The sequence below is a fragment of the Haliotis rubra genome, unplaced genomic scaffold (genome assembly GCF_003918875.1).
Source record: "Haliotis rubra isolate DU_JTF1 unplaced genomic scaffold, ASM391887v1 Scf450, whole genome shotgun sequence".
Classification (NCBI taxonomy): domain Eukaryota; kingdom Metazoa; phylum Mollusca; class Gastropoda; order Lepetellida; family Haliotidae; genus Haliotis; species Haliotis rubra.
This window is the reverse complement of record NW_025767136.1, coordinates 740,479-759,197: the sequence shown is the minus strand read 5'-3', so window position 1 is coordinate 759,197 and position 18,719 is coordinate 740,479. Positions and strand designations below refer to the sequence as shown.

The 18,719-nt window shown below is 38.1% G+C and overlaps 1 protein-coding gene and 1 pseudogene across 1 annotated transcript in view; one reads left to right on the top strand and one right to left on the bottom strand.

Moving 5' to 3' along the window:
• LOC124289885 (DNA polymerase alpha subunit B-like) overlaps positions 1 to 16,804 on the bottom strand; it is a 33,306-nt gene extending 16,502 nt beyond the window's left edge. The window contains exons 1-9 of the mRNA XM_046726557.1: positions 16,626 to 16,804; positions 14,111 to 14,238; positions 12,555 to 12,640; positions 9,806 to 9,988; positions 3,077 to 3,264; positions 2,437 to 2,525; positions 1,619 to 1,837; positions 298 to 343; positions 5 to 126 (exon numbers count right to left, since the gene is read on the bottom strand). Coding sequence (XP_046582513.1) covers positions 5 to 126; positions 298 to 343; positions 1,619 to 1,837; positions 2,437 to 2,525; positions 3,077 to 3,264; positions 9,806 to 9,988; positions 12,555 to 12,640; positions 14,111 to 14,238; positions 16,626 to 16,710 — 1,146 coding nt within the window. The 5' untranslated portion in view covers positions 16,711 to 16,804. The remainder of the gene's footprint in view (positions 1 to 4; positions 127 to 297; positions 344 to 1,618; positions 1,838 to 2,436; positions 2,526 to 3,076; positions 3,265 to 9,805; positions 9,989 to 12,554; positions 12,641 to 14,110; positions 14,239 to 16,625) is intronic.
• A 202-nt stretch (positions 16,805 to 17,006) lies between these two features.
• LOC124289884 overlaps positions 17,007 to 18,719 on the top strand; it is a 37,300-nt pseudogene continuing 35,587 nt past the window's right edge.

Genomic DNA, 18,719 nt, shown 5'->3' with positions numbered 1-18,719 from the left:
TCACCAGAATGCAAACGTCTGGTCTGTCCCTCTGCAGGTACTTCATGAGGTCATCCAGGGGTTCATAGGTCAGCGTGTCGGAGGTCGTAAATGGGCCGGATGCGATCATAACACTCAGAGGTGCATCTGGAACCCAAAATGAAGCATTTTGGAAAATTATGTTACACATGGAAAAAGGTCCAATGTTATTTCTACAAATGAGAAACAATGGCATGTGGTTAGAACTTGTGGCCTTTGTTTCATGATGGGAATATGTTGGACTTTACGTCAAAAATTCTACATGATTAGGAAACTCACCGATTTCTTGCTTTACTTTGATGTCAGCTGGGGGCAGAGGGGAATTCTGTGGTAAAAGAAATGTGAAATAGAATCTGTTCATATCTAACACAGCACTCGCTGATGGTGATTATTAGAGTTGTAACAACACAGAAGGTCACATCAGCTAACGTTTGAGCAACCTATGACTGTCCAATCAAATGAGAGATGGCCGAACAGCTTTAACCAATCAGACAACAGCTACTATTTAGTGTTCGGCGGGACTTACAAAATGTTTTCGGATTTACTCTTCCCCGGTTGCGAACACTGATCTCTCAACAAATGAAAATCTGCATAGAACACAGATATTTGACCTTCAGTATATACACTTAGGGGTTTCTGATGACATGATACTATGAGCTTATATTTCCGCAAGATGACATCCTGAAATGTTGACAAAAACGCTATTTTCAGCAACTGTTTACTCACTGTTGTGAATAATGGCATCCTCCATGTGTATCGCTCAGAAGCGATTGTGCGGAAAATAGCATTAGGAAGTATTCGAGTACAAACGTTTTCGAGGTAAATGTTCAAACGGTATGTGCGAATGCTAACTTTCACGATTTGGTAATCTGTGTTCTCATTGGCCAATTCAAAAGGTTAGCTGACGCGACATTCAACTGGGGTTTGTTAGACTCAGTATAGCAGTTTAACGAATAATACTGAGCCTAAGTTTACTTAGACTAAATCCTGATATGATTTGTATCCCAAAACAGTACTTATATTTCAAAAGCCCCCTTTCTCTCTTCTTTTTGGCAGATTGTAACAGGTTGGTTTTAAGGCACCGTTCAAGGAAGCATTCCACGTGGACATATATGCTGAACAAACAAACATTGAAGATTCTGTTCTGTTCAGAATCTAGAATGGGCGAAAAGATTTATCATCAGAATTATTGTGAATGAGAAGAAAGATTTATGACTGTTTATAAAAGATGAAGTACCAATATACCAAGTTGTCGTCAATTGCAGAAAAAGGAAAGCAACTGTTTTAGCTAAATATCAAATGTTCACAAAGTTAACCAGATATAATTATGTCACCATCCACTTTTGATGTGAAATATTGTGTTTCCATATAAATCTTTTTGCATATTTGCTGAAAACTACTTCAAAATTTAGCAATAATTGATCCATATCTTGGTAATAATTATCAAAACCTTTCATTGATCAACAGGCTAAAAGCATTGAACCTAAAGATTCCATGCCTTGAAAGAAAGGCTAGAGGAAGTCTTTCCCTCGATTAAATCAAAACAAGCAACAACCCATTTTGTAGAACAGGCAAATGTAAAATGGCTACAGATACGTACCTCATACAGTTTGCTGACAACAAACTTCTGGCCGGTGGTGTTGCTGCCGTCAAGGGCAACAAGCTGACCAGGGAAGAGGGAGTATTCCTTGAGACTGGACAGGTCAAGTGGGATACACTTCCCTGCTGAAGACTCCCGCGATCCCTCCAGGATTACAGACTTGGCGTTTAGTTTACCATTACTGTCACAGCCGATTCTACCAGACACCGTAACTTGGTCCTGAAACACCGAACTCTAAACTGTTCATATGTGTAAAGAGCGTACTATATTCATCCTATTGAGCACCATGCTCCAGTAAGTGCACATCTAGACCATATTGTACATGGTAAGTAGACTTCATAAATGCCTCAACAAAGTCCAAAAATGTATTAAAAACACATTTTTCGTGTATACCACCGACGTTTTTAACATGTTCACAAAAACCTCAATAGTTAGAATGATTTATAACTACCTGAAACCATAATGAAATCTTGTTTTATTTTATTGAAGCCTTAACATAGTTTATTCTTTACTGCACCCAGGGCATTGGATTTCAGGGAAAATAGTCTAAAATAATGCACATCATTATGTTTACACCGCTTTCAGCACTATTCCAGCAATATCATGGAGTGGGGCAGAAATGGGTTTCGCACACTGAACCCGTAGGGAATCAAACCCGGGTCGTCGGTGGGAAGCACAAACACTTTAACCACTTGGCTACCCAAATACCTCTGAAGGGCCCTATGGTTTCTATTCTAATTGACAATACACGACTTAAAGACAACAATCGCTGTTAGAAATGCCTATCTGAAGGATATATTTAAAGAGTAAGGTCGGACCTGGTTAGGGAGTGCCACGTGAGAGTATTCCTCAATGCCATGTTTGTTCTGGAGCTCAGCAGACATGTCTTCTATCATGTCATTCAGAACTGAAACAGTCATGCGTGAAGACATAAATTCTACTGAAGTGAGTGAGTGAGTGAGTTTGATTTTACGCCGCTTTTAGCAATATTCCAGCAATATCACGGCGGGGGACACCAGAAATGGGCTTCTACTGAAGTGAACATGTTGATGTACATATACCTGCTTCTTCAGCTGAATTCTCTATTTATAACTGTCACAATACAAGAGATCAATGTAAGGAAGAGCATTCCGATAGAGTTCTCTAATAAGACATTCAAAGGTCAAACTACATGAACAATTAAGCTAGTAGAAGGGGAGTCTGATAATCCCTTCTGAGTGAATGAGTCTAGTTTTATGCTGCTTTTAGCAATATTCCAGCAATATCACGGCAGGGGAGACCAGAAATGGGCTTCACACATTGTACCCATGTGGGGAATTGAACCCAGGTCTTTGGCGTGACAAGCCAACGCTTTAACCACTAGGCTGCCCCACCACCCCTATATCCCTTCTGAATATTAATCACTCCGTTCATGAACCAATACAACACAACACAATAAAATCATACTACTACACTCACTGTGAGCCTTGTCTGTGAGTTTCTGGAACATGTGTTTGAACTGTGAGGTGAGATGACATGTCGTGTCAAAAGGTCCCACCGAACATCCTTGGCCTTGACCTTGCCAACTGACATTATCTGTGGGTCCAAAACTACACACAACATCACCAGCATTTGTCCGAGTTGAGTACTTCCGTGAGGGGGTAACACTGAAATTAAAAGCAGCAAAAGATGAAGAATAGCAACCTTTAGTTTACATTTTAAGCCCCAACCTCAGCAGAAAATTAGTCCAATTTTCTTTAAGGAGCTGATTGGATACTTTGCTAATCAAAGTCAAATGCTGAGAAAAAGACTTAAAAACAACGAGAAAGGGTACTTTTAGAGCATCAACAGAAATATGTGAAAATAAATAATGTAATTTTTGGAGTAAAATTGATATTTTATACTTATCCTGACTCATGCTCTTTTTGCTTGTCTTCTTCTTCTTGCGAACATAGTGGAACACTTGTATCTCCCTAATTGAAGCTCCCTTCAATTTAAAATCACTAATTAGTATTCACCACGAGTTACCTCCTTTCCACAAGCGCGGGAACGAGGGCGCCACCTCTACCCATGTGCCTCACTCTCTCCTCATATACTGAGCCCAACATTTGAATTTACAGGGGAAATCCAAAGTGTTATTTGGGGAGGATGGGAGGGCTGACCTCATGAGTCAGGATAAGTATAAAATATCAATTTTACTCCAAAAATTACATATTTTTCCTTATCCTGACTCATGCTCTTTTGCTTGTAGCATCCTCACGGACGGAGGTGGGAATATCTAATACTTTGGATTTTTAATAATTAGTGATTTGAACTGTGATGATTGTAATAACCCTATGGGAACTTCATAAAGGCACTGAACTGATGAATTCCTGCTGCTAACTTATCAGCTGCCATATAAAGGTTATTACCATGTACTTATTATGATAAAGTATATATAACATTAATACAATGCTTAAGACTAATAGACTTAAGCTTGTTAATATCACTAGTATAAACTCCTTAGAGTTTGTTAGCTAAAATACTTTAAGATATAACATAGTACTAAGCTTAAGATATGATTAAACTTAAGCTAATTATATAATAGCAAACTCTTTAGAGTTTGTTAGTTAATATACTTATATGATATAGATATAATGCTGAGCTTAAGATATGAATAAGCTTTAGCTACATATATAATAGCAAAAACTCTGTAGAGTTTGTTAGCTAATATATTTTTTATAATATGAGTATAGTACTGTGCTTAAGCTATAATTAACTTAAGCTACATATATAATAGCCAAACTCTGTAGAGTTTGTTAGCTAATATATATTTATAATATTAGTATAGTACTGAGCTTAAGATATAATTAACTTAAGCTACATATATATAGCAAAACTCTGTAGGGTTTTGTTAGCTAATATATTTTTACAATATGAGTATAGTAGTGTGCTTAAGATATAATTAACTTAAGCTACATATATAATAGCAAAACTCCGTGAGAGTTTGTTAGCTAATATATTTTACAATATGAGTATAGTAGTGTGCTTAAGATATAATGAACTTAAGCTACATATATAATAGCAGAACTCCGTAGAGAGTTTGTTAGCTAATATATTTTACAATATGAGTATAGTATTGTGCTTAAGATATTATTAACTTGGCTACATATATAATAGCCAAAAACTCTGTAGAGTTTATTAGCTAATATGTTTATAGTGTAACCATAGTACTAAGCTTAAGATAAGATTAGACTTAAGCTAAATGTATATAGCAAAATAAACTCCTTAGAGTTTATTAACTAATATACTTTTTATGTTAAAAACATAGTACTGAGCTTAAGTTATGATGAAACTTAAGCTATATATATATAATAACAAAACTCCGTCGAGGTTTGTTAGCTATCTGCTTTATAATGTAAACATACTGCTTAAGATATGATGAAAACTTAAGCTAATTGTATAATAGCTTAAAACAACCCTTTAGGAGTTTGTTAGCTATGATATAAACCTAGTATTGAGCTTATGAAGGAAAACTTAAGCTACATATATAATAGCAAGAACTCCGTGAGAGTTTGTTAGCTAATACATGTTATAATGTAACCATAAAGCTTAAAAATATGATGAAACTTAAGCGAAATATATAATAGCAAAACCCTCTTTTAGAGTTTTGATAGCTAATATACCTATATGATATAAACATAGTACTGCGCTTAAGATATGAATAAGCTTAAGTTACATATATAATAGCTAAAACTCTGTAGAGTTTGTTAGCTAATACATGTTATAATATAACCATATTGCTTAGAAATATGATGATACTTAAGCCAAATAGCAAAAACTCTGTAGAGTTTGTTAGCTAATACATGTTATAATATAACCATATTGCTTAGAAATATGATGATACTTAAGCCAAATAGCAAAAAACTCTTTAGAGTTTGTTAGCTAATCTACTTATATGATATAAACATAGTACTAAGCTTAAGATATGAATAAGCTTAAGCTACCTATATAATAGCAAAACTCCTTAGAGTTTGTTAGCCAATATATTTTAATAATATGAGTATAGTACTATGCTTAAGGTATAATTAGCTTAAGTTACCTATATAATAGTAAAACTCCGTAGAGTTTGTTAGCTTAATTAACTTAAGCTATGTATAAAATAGCCAAAACTCTGTAGAGTTTGTTGGCTGATGCATTTATCATGTAACCATAATATTACTCTTAAGATATGAATAACTTAAGGTAAATATATATAATAACAAACTCTGTAGAGTTGTTAACTTATATATTGTATGATGTAATAATCATAGTACTGTGATGATAAAAAGGAACTTAAGTAAATTATATATAGCATGAAGCTATTTAGTATTGTTATAAGATAAGTAAAAATCTGTTAGATTGACTTATCTTCTCAGAGAACTAATCAGCTGTTGTCGAGGACCATGGGATCAATTGGTGTATACCTGAGGCGTCCCTCGGTGGTGATATCTCTCAGATAATGGTTTGCAACCACCATATCGGATCTCAGAAATAAACCCTCCATTATTTCAATCACATTTGTGTAGAACAATTGTAGAAGTTAGCTATAATATCATGAGTATTAAGCTCATGGAGGGTGAATAGGTCCATCCGCATATGCAACGTAGTATGACAGTTCTGATCCAAATGGAGATATAGTACATGAGACTTTTCTCTCTGCGTAAGTTGATGATAGAGGAAAATAATCTGTTGCATTTTTCCTCCTGTTTGGTTTGGTGGAGATAAATTTACAGTGCTCTTGCTGGCCATCTTGATAGAATCATCGTATCATGGGGTCCAAGTATGTCATCCAGGCGTGTTCATAAACCTCACTTGTGAGGTGTTGGAGCACTATATTCATATCCCCAGGTTAGGCGTGAAATTTCCGTTTATTCTCAAAACAGAAGTTTAGTAGGTTTACTAACCATCTAGTTGTGTTAATTAAACGATGAAATTCAGCTGTAGTCTGGAAACGCTGTGGATTTAGATCCACTTGTATCTTTCGTCTAGGTAATTAAGCTCTTGAAGTCCTTGGCGATGATGTAGGTGCACAACCAGGTGTGTCTGTCCTCGTTGAACTTTATGTAAAATCGCCTGACTGCCGATCCCTGCCTTAACTTGACAGGGGAGGTCTCTAACTGAAGAAAGGCAGTCTAATCATGAATGTTCAGGTTAACTGGACTGTAATGAGGCTTGCTTCGTTCACTGATATATAGTTGTCACTTGTGACGTAAGTCTTGAACTGTGAATAGAGATGCGACCTCTGTGTAGGTCGTTGTCCCTCAGCAGGTCCAATCAGAACAAGGCATTTTGATTCTGTATAATACCAGCTGTGATGTCACCACCCGGTGTAGCGGGAAAAACCCACCTTGAATAAATTCTTGTCGCCGTTGATATTAGCATAAACGTCGGTCTTCACCGTAGCTTCCCGAAGTTATCCGAGTGACCACGTGTTTAGAGGGTTAATGGTAACCGCCACGAAACCTCCGCACTAATTATCTCGCTCTGTAATTTTATGCTGGGTAGGTTATTTTCCTGGTTGTCGTGAAAGTAATTTCAGTTTTGAATATAATTCCGACTTCCCTATATATAAGGAGTATAAACAACTTGCAAGTTGAGCTTGTAGACCGTATACATGAATGTATCGTCATAATTGTAGAATTAACGTTGAACTTGTTGTACATATTTCTTCTCAGAAACTTTGACGACAAGAGTTATACTACGCTGTAACAAGGCTGCTGTTCAATTTTCGATATTGAATTGTCTGCAGATATCGCGTAATGGTCACGCATGTAGAATCGTATGTAAGTCAGTCCGGGATTGTATATTAGCAATTTATCACGAATAGTTGATTTCTGTGAAGATCTATGAAATGTCGTTGACTAATAATACAGCGGCGCTCTGTGTTGTAAATAGCCTGAGCAATTATCTTCGCTGAAGGCTTATAGGCGGCATCTGGCATACAGTTGATAATCAACTTATGCGGCGTCTTGAACGGACTGGCGAGTAGCTATATATGACTTGACAGTGGCTAGTATATGGAAACCTTGGAGGAGACTTCCTCGGTGAACGCGGAGACTTGAAGAAGTTCTCAGTATCTCTTCTAGATCTTCTGGGTGAAGTAGACTTCACCATCGCGAAGGTGTCGAGTCAAAGCCGATTAGTATATATATATATATATATAAAATATATATATGGCTTGTTTAAGTGAACAGCCTCTGTGTTTAACAGGATGTGGGATCGTGGCTTGCCTAAGTAGGGCGCGCATGGATCATCTTATCATATTCAGAAGTCGTATTACTGAAGTCTGGTGATAAGTGTCTAATTGATCGTTCTAGATCTATTTAGGCCAGCGAACATACGTCTCGTCATGGATTCAACAGAACCAATATCGATTGTAGTTCTTATACTTGATATCGATGATCAACTTGTCTATGGGTTGATCTTCTGCCGAGGAGACTTGTGAGGGGAGCGTTGATAGTTTTACGCTGAAGCTCTTGTATAGTCCCTCGATGTCCTTCTAGATGATGATGATTTGGATTCCAGGTGTCCCCGCCATGCCTTCGCGAAAGCTTCCTCTGCGTCGGTCGGAGGAGCAGCGATATGACCTTCGCGAAGGCTTCCGTGATGTCTGATGGTCGAGTCCACATCTAGGGATGAAACCGCATAAGGTGATGATCTATCCTGCCTTAGCGAAGTCCTTAGCGAAGGCTGTACATCTAGGTTCTTTCCGCCCGAAGGCTGTACATCTAGGTCCTTAAGGCGTCAAGGTGGTCCGTGACTTCCTTCGCCGAAGGTGACATAAAATCCCTGGCTGCTACGTTGGACGGGGTGCCTCTGGGGTGTGCTGTCACGTTGGAGCCTTCCGCTGAAAAACTCGGACCCTGCTACCGCGAGATATTGGTCCTCCATGATGTTCATAATTTGTCGCATCATGTCTTCTGGGATGGTCTGCGGCGAGGTCGTCGATTGCTTTATCTGCGGTGTTAATGGAGGGTCCACCCGGAAAATCGTCCGACATCAGTGTAGAGGCATCAGGCTGCATGGTGATCTCTGCTGATGTCGTTGTAGCTAATCCCCGTGCGTTTCTTGTGGCGTCGGGGGGGATGATGATCAGCTGATCATCGTAGAGGTCCAGTCATCGGCTGGAACAATCTCGGTTGAGAAAGTCCTAGTAGACTTCGTTGATTTTCCCTCAGAGGTCGACGCTGCCCTGGGTGTCGCGGCGTCTGCGTTGAGTGTTGGTAATGATGGGACCCTCAGGGCGATCATACATATCGCGTTGGTACATCAGGCTGCATGCTGATCTGTGCGACATCGGTCAATCTTTGATGTACATCGGTATGATGACCGGCTGATCATCATACAGGCCCAAAACTTCGATGGGAGCGGTCTGGTTGTTGAGATGTAGTAGAAAAAACCCTCTAGTCTTCTGCTGCGGCGATGGGATGTCTGGGGAAGCAGGATGCTTCTTGGAGATGGCGGACTACGTCCACACTCTCCACCACTCCTAGCCAGGAACACCACGGGGAGGAGTCGGTAACAACAGTAGAACTGGCAAAGGGTTCCGTGTATCAGTCATACTAGACTCTGCATCACAGCGACCTATCTGCTGTCGCGTGCCAAGCAGCAAAGTAAATATTAATAAAAAGGTAGAATTGGATAAATTAGTACGCAACTGCAATGTAGAATATAATAAACATGGCGCCGTACATCATATTAAAGGCGGATCAGCAGCAGCATAAGCGTAATCTGCAATAGTACAGAATTTTCATCAGCGTAATCCACTGGAAACAAACCGCGGCGTCCGTGAATAAACTGTAGAAAAAGCGACTAAATATCAATATATAATGCGTTGAAGGATACTAGCTAAACCTCTATAGATGTCTATCTGAGGGTAACTAACTAAATATAATTCAAAGGATATAGTGTGTCGGGAGACACAAGGCTCTCGATCCAGCTCACTGGAAGAAGGAGAGAGTGAGGCACATGGGTAGAATTGGCCCTCGATTTCAGCAGCTTGTGGAAAGGAGGTAACTCGTGGTGAATACTAATTAGTGATTTTAAATTGAAGGGAGCTTCAATTAGGGAGATACAAGTGTTCCACTATGTTCGCAAGAAGAAGAAGACAAGCAAAAAGAGCATGAGTCAGGATAAGGAAAAATAATACAAAGTTGAGGTAAAGATATTGCCATGGATTAAACGTACGTTGCAGGGGAGAAACTTCGGGGGGAAAATGGCACAGGACTTCGCATGGCATTGCTGAACCTTTTCACTGGGAGATTCTCAGGTGTGTGTTGGCGTTTCTGTGGCAGGTTCCCCTGAACAAAGTAAAGTAGTGTGTCATTTGAATAGATGAATGAGGTATCGTACAGCAGTGTTACCTCACCACTAAGATGAGTAATCACATTCATGCAACTCTGCAAGTGTCATAATAATCATACTTTGTTATGTAACATGCTCCATGCATCACAAATGAACGCTCTTTAAGCATGTTAAGTGTTGTGTTATCACACTTTTGATCACCAATCCAATCTTATACCTTTCAACTTTGGATGTACAGGAACCAAATAGTGAGTCAAATGTTTGTGCAGGGTTTTACCTCGACTCACATACATGGGGGTCCTGGGGACCCCTAATTATTAGTTTTGTGGGTCCTTGCAGGCAATACAAAGGTCCTGTGAAGTCACGATGCAGAGAACTGTATGTTTTGATAACTTCTTTAGAGCCTGGAAGGAATCATTGATCAAATAGGTTGATGGGTCAAATCATGATGCACATAACTGCTCTGAAAGAAACAACCAAACACTTAGCTAAGTCATAGATGTGTGTGTTGTGCATCCCTGTGGAGATGGTGGATGCAGTGAATTTTGTTTTTCTACGTCCATTCTCTACATTTGAGCATACTGGATGCACATGTGCGCGCCGCGTAAAACCCTGTTTGCTTCAACCCCTAATACAACATCCTCAAATCCCATGGGGATATTTCTTTTCTCAGCACTCCATTTCTGGTCTTAAAGATGCGACTTAATTTGGATCTTGTTGGTATACACTTCCAATACAATCTACGCTTGTTATAACAGGCAACTCAATGTATCAGATGGTCAGTCCTGAGCTTGATGCGGAGAGCGTCACTGTACCCTGATGACACTGTTTGTTCCTCACAGTATTGATCACTGGAGCGTCTGGTCCAGACATGATTACTTACAGGCTGAAGTCATTAGCTGGAACATACTCTGTGTGGCATTGAAAAACAGTCACCCATACATTCTCAGGTGAATAAGTTTATTCATAACAGAGGCCCAGATAAGCTGCGTATTTGGGTAAAATACGCAGAGAAAATTTCCAATTACACATTGAAAAATAATTGTTGCGTACCAATTACGCATTTAAAATGTTAGATAAGCACAAAGTTTAAAACATATGCGTACGGAATATATCTATAAAAATCACTTGCGTAATGAAAAAGACATCGATTGGTATCTAGTTGTATTCTTAGTATAGGACAAGTGTTGTACTGTCAGTACAGGATGAGTGATTTTTTTATGAAATCATTTCCATTATATTTAATTTGGTTTTGCTTCAGTATGACATAAGGCAGTACATACCTGCTTTTAAACTTACTCAATGACATATACTTAGGTGAGTAAAATCACTGAAATACCCACATATTTGAAAGCAGTGGGTAACGGAAAATGAAATACCCACTCAACATTCATAATACCCCAATACAGTGGGTACAGTACCCACATGAGCTAAATCTTATCTGGAGCTCTGTCATAAGATTCTGCTTATAAATTCCTGTACATTGAGGGCAGAACATGTGTAACAAAGTAACACAGGATGAGTAACAGCAAGTGTTTAATTAGTTTAAAGCTATGGCATTATCCTCATACGTCTGTCTGTCATAGTTATCTTCCACAAATTAATGACCATATCTGCCCAACAGTGAGTGAGTCAGGAAACTGTGTGATTAAGAAAGGACTGCAGCTTGTGAGGTGAAGTGAAATTGGGTTTAACGTCGTGCTTGAGAATGTTTCGCTCATATGACGACGTGCATGTGTATGTATGTGTATGTGCGGCTGCTTGTACTAGCCCAGTCTTAAGCTGGTTTTGTAGTGCTAGCCCACTGAGATACCATGCCGCAGTGAAGCATGAATACCCCACTCAGACACATTGTACTGACTCCGAGGCGACCAGTCCTTATTGTACCCATTAATGCCGAGCGCCAGGCAGGAACCAACAAGTACCATATTTTAACGTCTTTTGGTATGACGCGGTCGGGGATTGAACCTGCGACCTTCCGCTCTCCGGGCGGACGCTCTAACCACTACACCACGGAGGCGGTTGTTAAGGACTGGCAGCATTAGAGATGAACAAATAGGTATGTCAAGTGTTTCTGATGACATAAAACCCCAGGCCATTCTTTTCTGCAAGTTTACTTTGTACCATTTTGTACTCAAAAGAAGTACCACAGATTTATCTGGGATTTTTAAATAAAAAGTCAATCAACATTAAGATTCTATCATGTATCTTTTTGCATCATATATTCAGGGATTTACATGGAGTCCTGTATTTGATGGTCCCTGGGACTCGTACTCTTAATTTTCAGGGGTCATGGACAACAAAATGGGGGTCCCAGACACTTAAATATTATTATTAATACTGTTATTGTATTGTGTATTATGATCATTACATTATTACAGTAATTAAATTGCAAATAATACCATAACCCAGCTAGTAGCAAACTCAGTGATAACTTATTGTCACTTGATTGGAATTTTTACAAAAGTATTTGAACTTTTTATGAGTCCATGTAAGAATTTGAACTTTTTCTGAGTTGTGGGCCAGCTATAAATTTTGTTAAGTCCATTGTCATTTATTTGAAGGGGAAAACCATAATTCTTATTATTCCTTACACTTAAGGTCTTGCATTGCTCTTTGTGAAAAAGGATACCCATCCTCTATGGTATTGATGTCATAAAGCACTGGACCTTTCTTGGAGGGAACAGCTTTAGGTGCCTTGGCCTTCTTTGAGAGACGCTGAAGAAACAAATGAAGAGATGATTGACATTAGAGGTGTGACGATACAGAAATTTCACGATACATTACGTATCACGATATCTTGGAACGATACGATTCGATACAATGCATATCACGATATGCTATCTTTAGTTATTTTCTTTAAAAAGGTGTATTTTGGTAACAAGTAACAGAGTAAATTTAGACATAACCGTCAATTTCTAGTGAAAATTCACAATTTTAAAGGTCAATGATACATATATCACAATACAAAAAAAAGTATCGATATATTTATTGTCAGAAAAAGTATCACGATTATCGATACTACGATATATCGTCACAGCTCTAATTGACATGTTCAAAGAACGCACCATGATAGCTTGATAACAGTGTGAGAATCTACAACAATATTTTGCCCTAAGCAATGAACAAGAAATTGTTATCTACGAAGTCATATGTTTTGTTATTTATTCACTAACTTCTAGATTGCCAATCAGACAATTTCATGATAATAACTTGAACAACCAATTCATGTCAGAGACTGTTCAAGTGTCTGTGTTTACACTTTAAGTTAATATTCGGTTTTGATATCTACAAGCCAGGGCCCGTTTTCAAAATCGCGCTATCGTGTTTACACTTTTGCTACAAGACTGTCGTTCACAAAGCTATCGAAGTCTATGTTACAGTATAGCAGGTATGACAGTTGTAACGCTACGATAGCTTTGTGAAACGGGTTCCTGGTCTCTTGGCATCACTATCAGCAGCTTCTAGTACTAAAACATATATCATTATAGGCTGAGCTTATCACAGTCTGTTATATCATGTTTGATTCACAAATATCTATCAGAAAGGAAAGTATCACGAAGATAAGATAATAAATGTTTAAGATGCATTATAGACCGTTTGGCTCAAAAGCGGACCGATGAATTGCAATCTAACACGAAAACTACTAAACATATAATCCTCAATGAAACACTGATCATAATCAAAACATCAGACCAACTCTGTGATTTGTTTGCAAAATTTATGTCCTAAAATTAGAAAAGTTGTTCAACAACCTATCATTAAAATTTTGACACAGTTCACTATTTGTTACAAGTAGGAGTGCAGAGAAAGGGACAGCCAGGTGTTAGAGAAGCACGAGCACAAGTGCCAACAAAGTTATTGATTCAATAACCTGTGCTGTGCCATCTCCATCCTTTCTCGCACACCTGGCTGTCCCTTTCTCTGCACTCCTCCCTCGTAACAAATAGTGAACTGTGTCAATATTTTAATGATAGTTTGTTATACAACTTTTTTATTTTTAGGACATAAATTCTGCAAAAAACTCATATGTTTTGATTATGATCAGTGTTTCATTGAGTATTTTATGTTTATTAGTTTTCGAGTTAGATTGCAATTCATCGGTCCGCTTTTGAGCCAAACCTGACTATAGTAAGGCAAATATTTGGTCATTCAAAGATGCTATCCTTATAAAAAAATCAGTCAAACCTCTCTTTCAAATAAGTCCAAAGATCCTAGGTCAAGATTTAAGTTTCTCTTTGCTGAGCACGAGAATGCCATCCACTCTGCAGCCATTTTGGCAGCTTCCAAGCGATGTACAATGCATAGTTCCTTCACTGTAAATTCATAACGTAAATGGTATCAAAATAAAACAATGAAGACAAGTTATCATAAAATAATGTGTCCCTTTTCTTGTTCTTGGCGTGACAAAAATAACTGGTGATGCTGACATACCAGTAAGATCTATTTTGCTTACAAACATTCACCTGGCCACAAATAAAGGGACCCCAACACAGTCCATGTCTGGCTGTAACTATATTCCGGTGCACCAAGGCATCATTAGTCTTCGATTGAAGACACAATGCACAACAAATCCTGGAAAGAATTGATCAGTAACCCATGCTTCTTGTAAGAGGCGACTAACGGGATCGGGTGGTCATGCTCGCTGACTTGGTTGACGAATGTCGTCGTATCCAAATTGCGTAGATCGATGCTCATGTTGTTGATCACTGGATTGTCTGGACCAGACTTGATTATTTACAGACCGCCGCCATAGGGCTGGAATATTGCTGAGTGTTGCGTAAAACTAAACTCACTCACATTGCAAAACACATATTTTCAGTAATGATATGAAAATTATGCTACAAGAAATTACACTTGCTCAGTTGCTTTATACTTGTTTCATGACACCCCAATCCCCAGCCGGATGTCCATTAAATATTGCAAAATGAATTGTAATTAAATGTTTACAAATTCTCACCCGCCATTACCGATCTCGCCAGCGGTCGTTTGAAACAATGAAAATAAAGCATAAGTTGACAAAGTAAGCAATTTAGTACACTTGTTTCATTGTGACAGGATACAATGATATTCTTTTTCACGTGTGACAGCTGAGAATACCTCTTTCCGTCATCAAATAATGGAGAAACCAGTGTATCTATCATCACACATATCATATTGTGACCTTGCCTATTCACCCTACATGAGGCCAAATAAAATAATGTTGTGGTTCTGATTACACCTCTTTAAAATTTAGAGTAGGTAGGTAAGAATTCTTTTTTTTAACATCTTTTTTTTTAGAAGTAAAGTACCAACTAATAACACATTTATCAATGTGTAATTGTTTATTCAATCACGTTTGCAGCCATCATGTCCACTTTCTCTACCAGAATGACCAATGTCCGTTGGTGCGGGAAAAACAACGGTATCTGAAAGTTTATTTTATTCATACCTCTTAAAAAAACTTGGGTGGGCACCAGAATTCAAGGGTCGGTCAGGTGATCGAACCACAACATGTTTTTTTAGGCCTAATTGGTAATTTATTCTGAAGGTTTAGAGCCAGTATTTACAATGATGTAAAATTCATTTCATTTGCATCAACATGACTATCTTCCTTCACAGGCAAAATATAATTAGCTGTTAGCTGTGATACATGCATTTCAATTTGTGATCGCATAGAAACATCACAATGCTAACTCATCTTACTGGTCTCACTGACAGTTTTAATGTTCTTTTGTAAATAGAACAAACATGCATTCACTGAGTTACATAATCATGATAATATGAGTTAAGTGATTCAATTTACGATCACACAAGTCATGCCATTTAATGTGTCTGATATTGCAATGTTAATAACATCTGTCAACAAAATTAAAATTGAATACCACTGAACAATGCTGAAACTAGGAACATATGTCACATGGAAAAATTTCCTTCCGTAAACCCCACTTTTATTAAAGATTTCCGCCAGTAACCCTGAAGTGTTTTTTTTATCATTCTGTACCTATGAATAGATGGGGATTTTTTTAGGCTAGAATGCACTTTACCTAGCACAGCCCTCGCTGCTCCCTTTACCATCCTTAGGGTTGGGGTTTAGGGTAAGGGTATGCCACCCTTTACGATCCTTAGGGTTAGGGTTTAGGGTAAGGGTATGGGTATGCCACCCTTTACGATCCTTAGGGTTGGGGTTTAGGGTTAGGCACCCTTTACGATCCTTAGGGTTAGGGAACCCCAGCAGCTCTAATTAATCTGAAAAAGTGCGCCCGGTAAAGTGCAGTACTCCCTTTTTTTTATAGAAAGCCCAACCTTAACCCTAAACCTAACATAATAATCAAAACCCTAAACCCAAGAAATATTATAATCATAATAAATAGAATACATTTCAAGCAGGCCTTACGGGCGGAACTCTTACCCACTTTCTTGTCATTTTATGCCTAAGAATAGATATTTTTTTTTATAAGAAAAAAATTAACCCTAACCCTAAACCCTCAAAATAATTCTAATAGAACACAATTACAGCGGGGGTTAGTTACGGGCGGAACTCTCGCCTGTCGGTTTCCTGGTTTTGTAATTATAACACATAATAGTCTGCTGTTATTACTTTAAATACACTTAATATCTTATTCACAAAAATGTCGATTGTCCTGGTATGTAAGCACGTTATGTTTCGGAATGACGTATCTGGTTCTATTGTTGATGTTCTAATGAAAAACTTCTCACTTACATTTATCGATGACTTCTGGCTGTGTCAGATCTATGTCAAACGTATCAAACTCTTCAACGAGATCCTCTTCTGAAACTGAAGTCATATCTATTATGATCGGGCTGGTAACTACACGAAGCTCGAAAATGACTCTATCTTCTTTTTCAGTTTGATATTTGCTTTTCCCGCGATATTTTCACTCACTTCCGTTCCCATAAAGTAGGTCAGCAGAAAAAGGTTTTACGTTGTGTAAAACCGTATAAACTTAGGTACATCGTTTTCATCTCCTAAAAGACAATGCATCGGCCCCAAGAAATAAGTTATGCATTCAACCAGTTGTAATGTATTTTCAGCTGAGCTTAAAATCCCGAAATTGCTGTTCCGCAGTGAGGCGTCCCCAGTTTCAAGATGGACGATTGCAACCTTGACAAGTTGGGTGTAAAACCTGGGAAACTCGAGCCTGCATTCAAGCGAGATATTACTGAATATAACATTACTGTTGCTAGCGATGTCGAGAAGATATCGTTTGACCCTCTCACAAGCGACACTGGTGCATCATATTCGATTTCGGTAAAAAAGCATTTATTTTCATACTGCAAAACACTACCTGCAGCCAACAGCTGATCAGCAGGCATCACTTGCGATCAAAGTATACTTAAATGTGAATGGGGTTCATTGGCATAAATATTGTATGCATGTTTATATTTTAAATCACTGTCAGTTAAAATATATATAATTATCGACCAACAGAAAAAGACAACAAATCCGGCTCGCTCTGGCTTCGTTACGTACGTTCTCCATGTTAAAATCGCGAAAAAGGAATGAATTACCAAATCAATATCAGATGAAATTCAGAATGTAATAGCCACGTGTATGAATTAGTTTCAGTTCTTTTATAATGGAACCAAACAGCTTGTTTGCATAACATATTATCTATTGGTTGCCATGGTTAACTTAAATCGCTCTGTTTCAGGGGGGTGAAGGTGGCAAGCAAGTGCCCCTCCCAGAAGGAGCTGTGACGGACATTAAGATTGAAGTAACTGCTGAAGATGGAACAACCAAGAAATATTTCATTCATGCCAGGAGATTGTCTGCTAAAGATGCCACCCTTAGCACCCTCAAACTTAGCATTGGAAAACTGGACCCTGAGTTTGCAGCATCTACTACTGAATATTCATGTATGTTGTGTATTGACAGTCTCTTGTAATGTTAAAAGCTATGAATCTTATTTTTGTTAATTAATTCCCCGTCTGTAATATTTGAAAAACAACAACATACTTCTGTTTACACTCATGTCACAACTTTCAGACACAGTGCTTATGATGGGTTGAGCTATAAAGCGGCCTTCACACGGCAAAATAATGTTTGACAACACATGTTAGAATCTTTAAAGTTGTCAAACTCGTGTTTTCACACATCAAACACATGTTGTCAAACTTTCGTGTCATTTGAACGACAATTTCTTTGACTGCGATTGGTTGTTTCTGAACAACAAGAGTTTGACAACACTTCACACATCAAACTCGAGTTTGACAACACTGAAAGTTTGATTGAAAAGTTTGTGAGAATAGAGACCGATCTTATTTCTCGACAACAGTTTGACAACTCTGAAATTGGTGTTGGTGGCGAGTTGTTGGAATGTTCACACTCTCAAGCTCAGGTTTGACCACATATGTGTATAGTTTGCCATGTGAAGGCCGCTTAGGGTGCCTTGCACATGATTGATGACAGTGATGTTTGCACTCAACAATGTTTAAAATTTATGCTTATAAGAAAAAACAATAAAGTTTTGATAAGAACTATTTGCACTGTTAAGACAAAGAAGTGAATGTAACACATGTACATATATATTTCCACATTGTGTATTTGGTACAAACAAGTGAATGTTCAGGTTTTGAAACAAACAGGGAAACATGACAATTCAGACCACCACAAAACAGATAACAGTACAGCGTTAAGCTTAAAACAAAGTTTTACCAAAAGCTGACTGAAATCAATGCTGATTATCCAGTTAATGAATAGGGAATAGATTTAAGATATTCACTGTACCCCGTAATTAATTAAATCACATCAGCGACTGTGGGATATATTTGTTGGGGCTGTTATAATTCACTC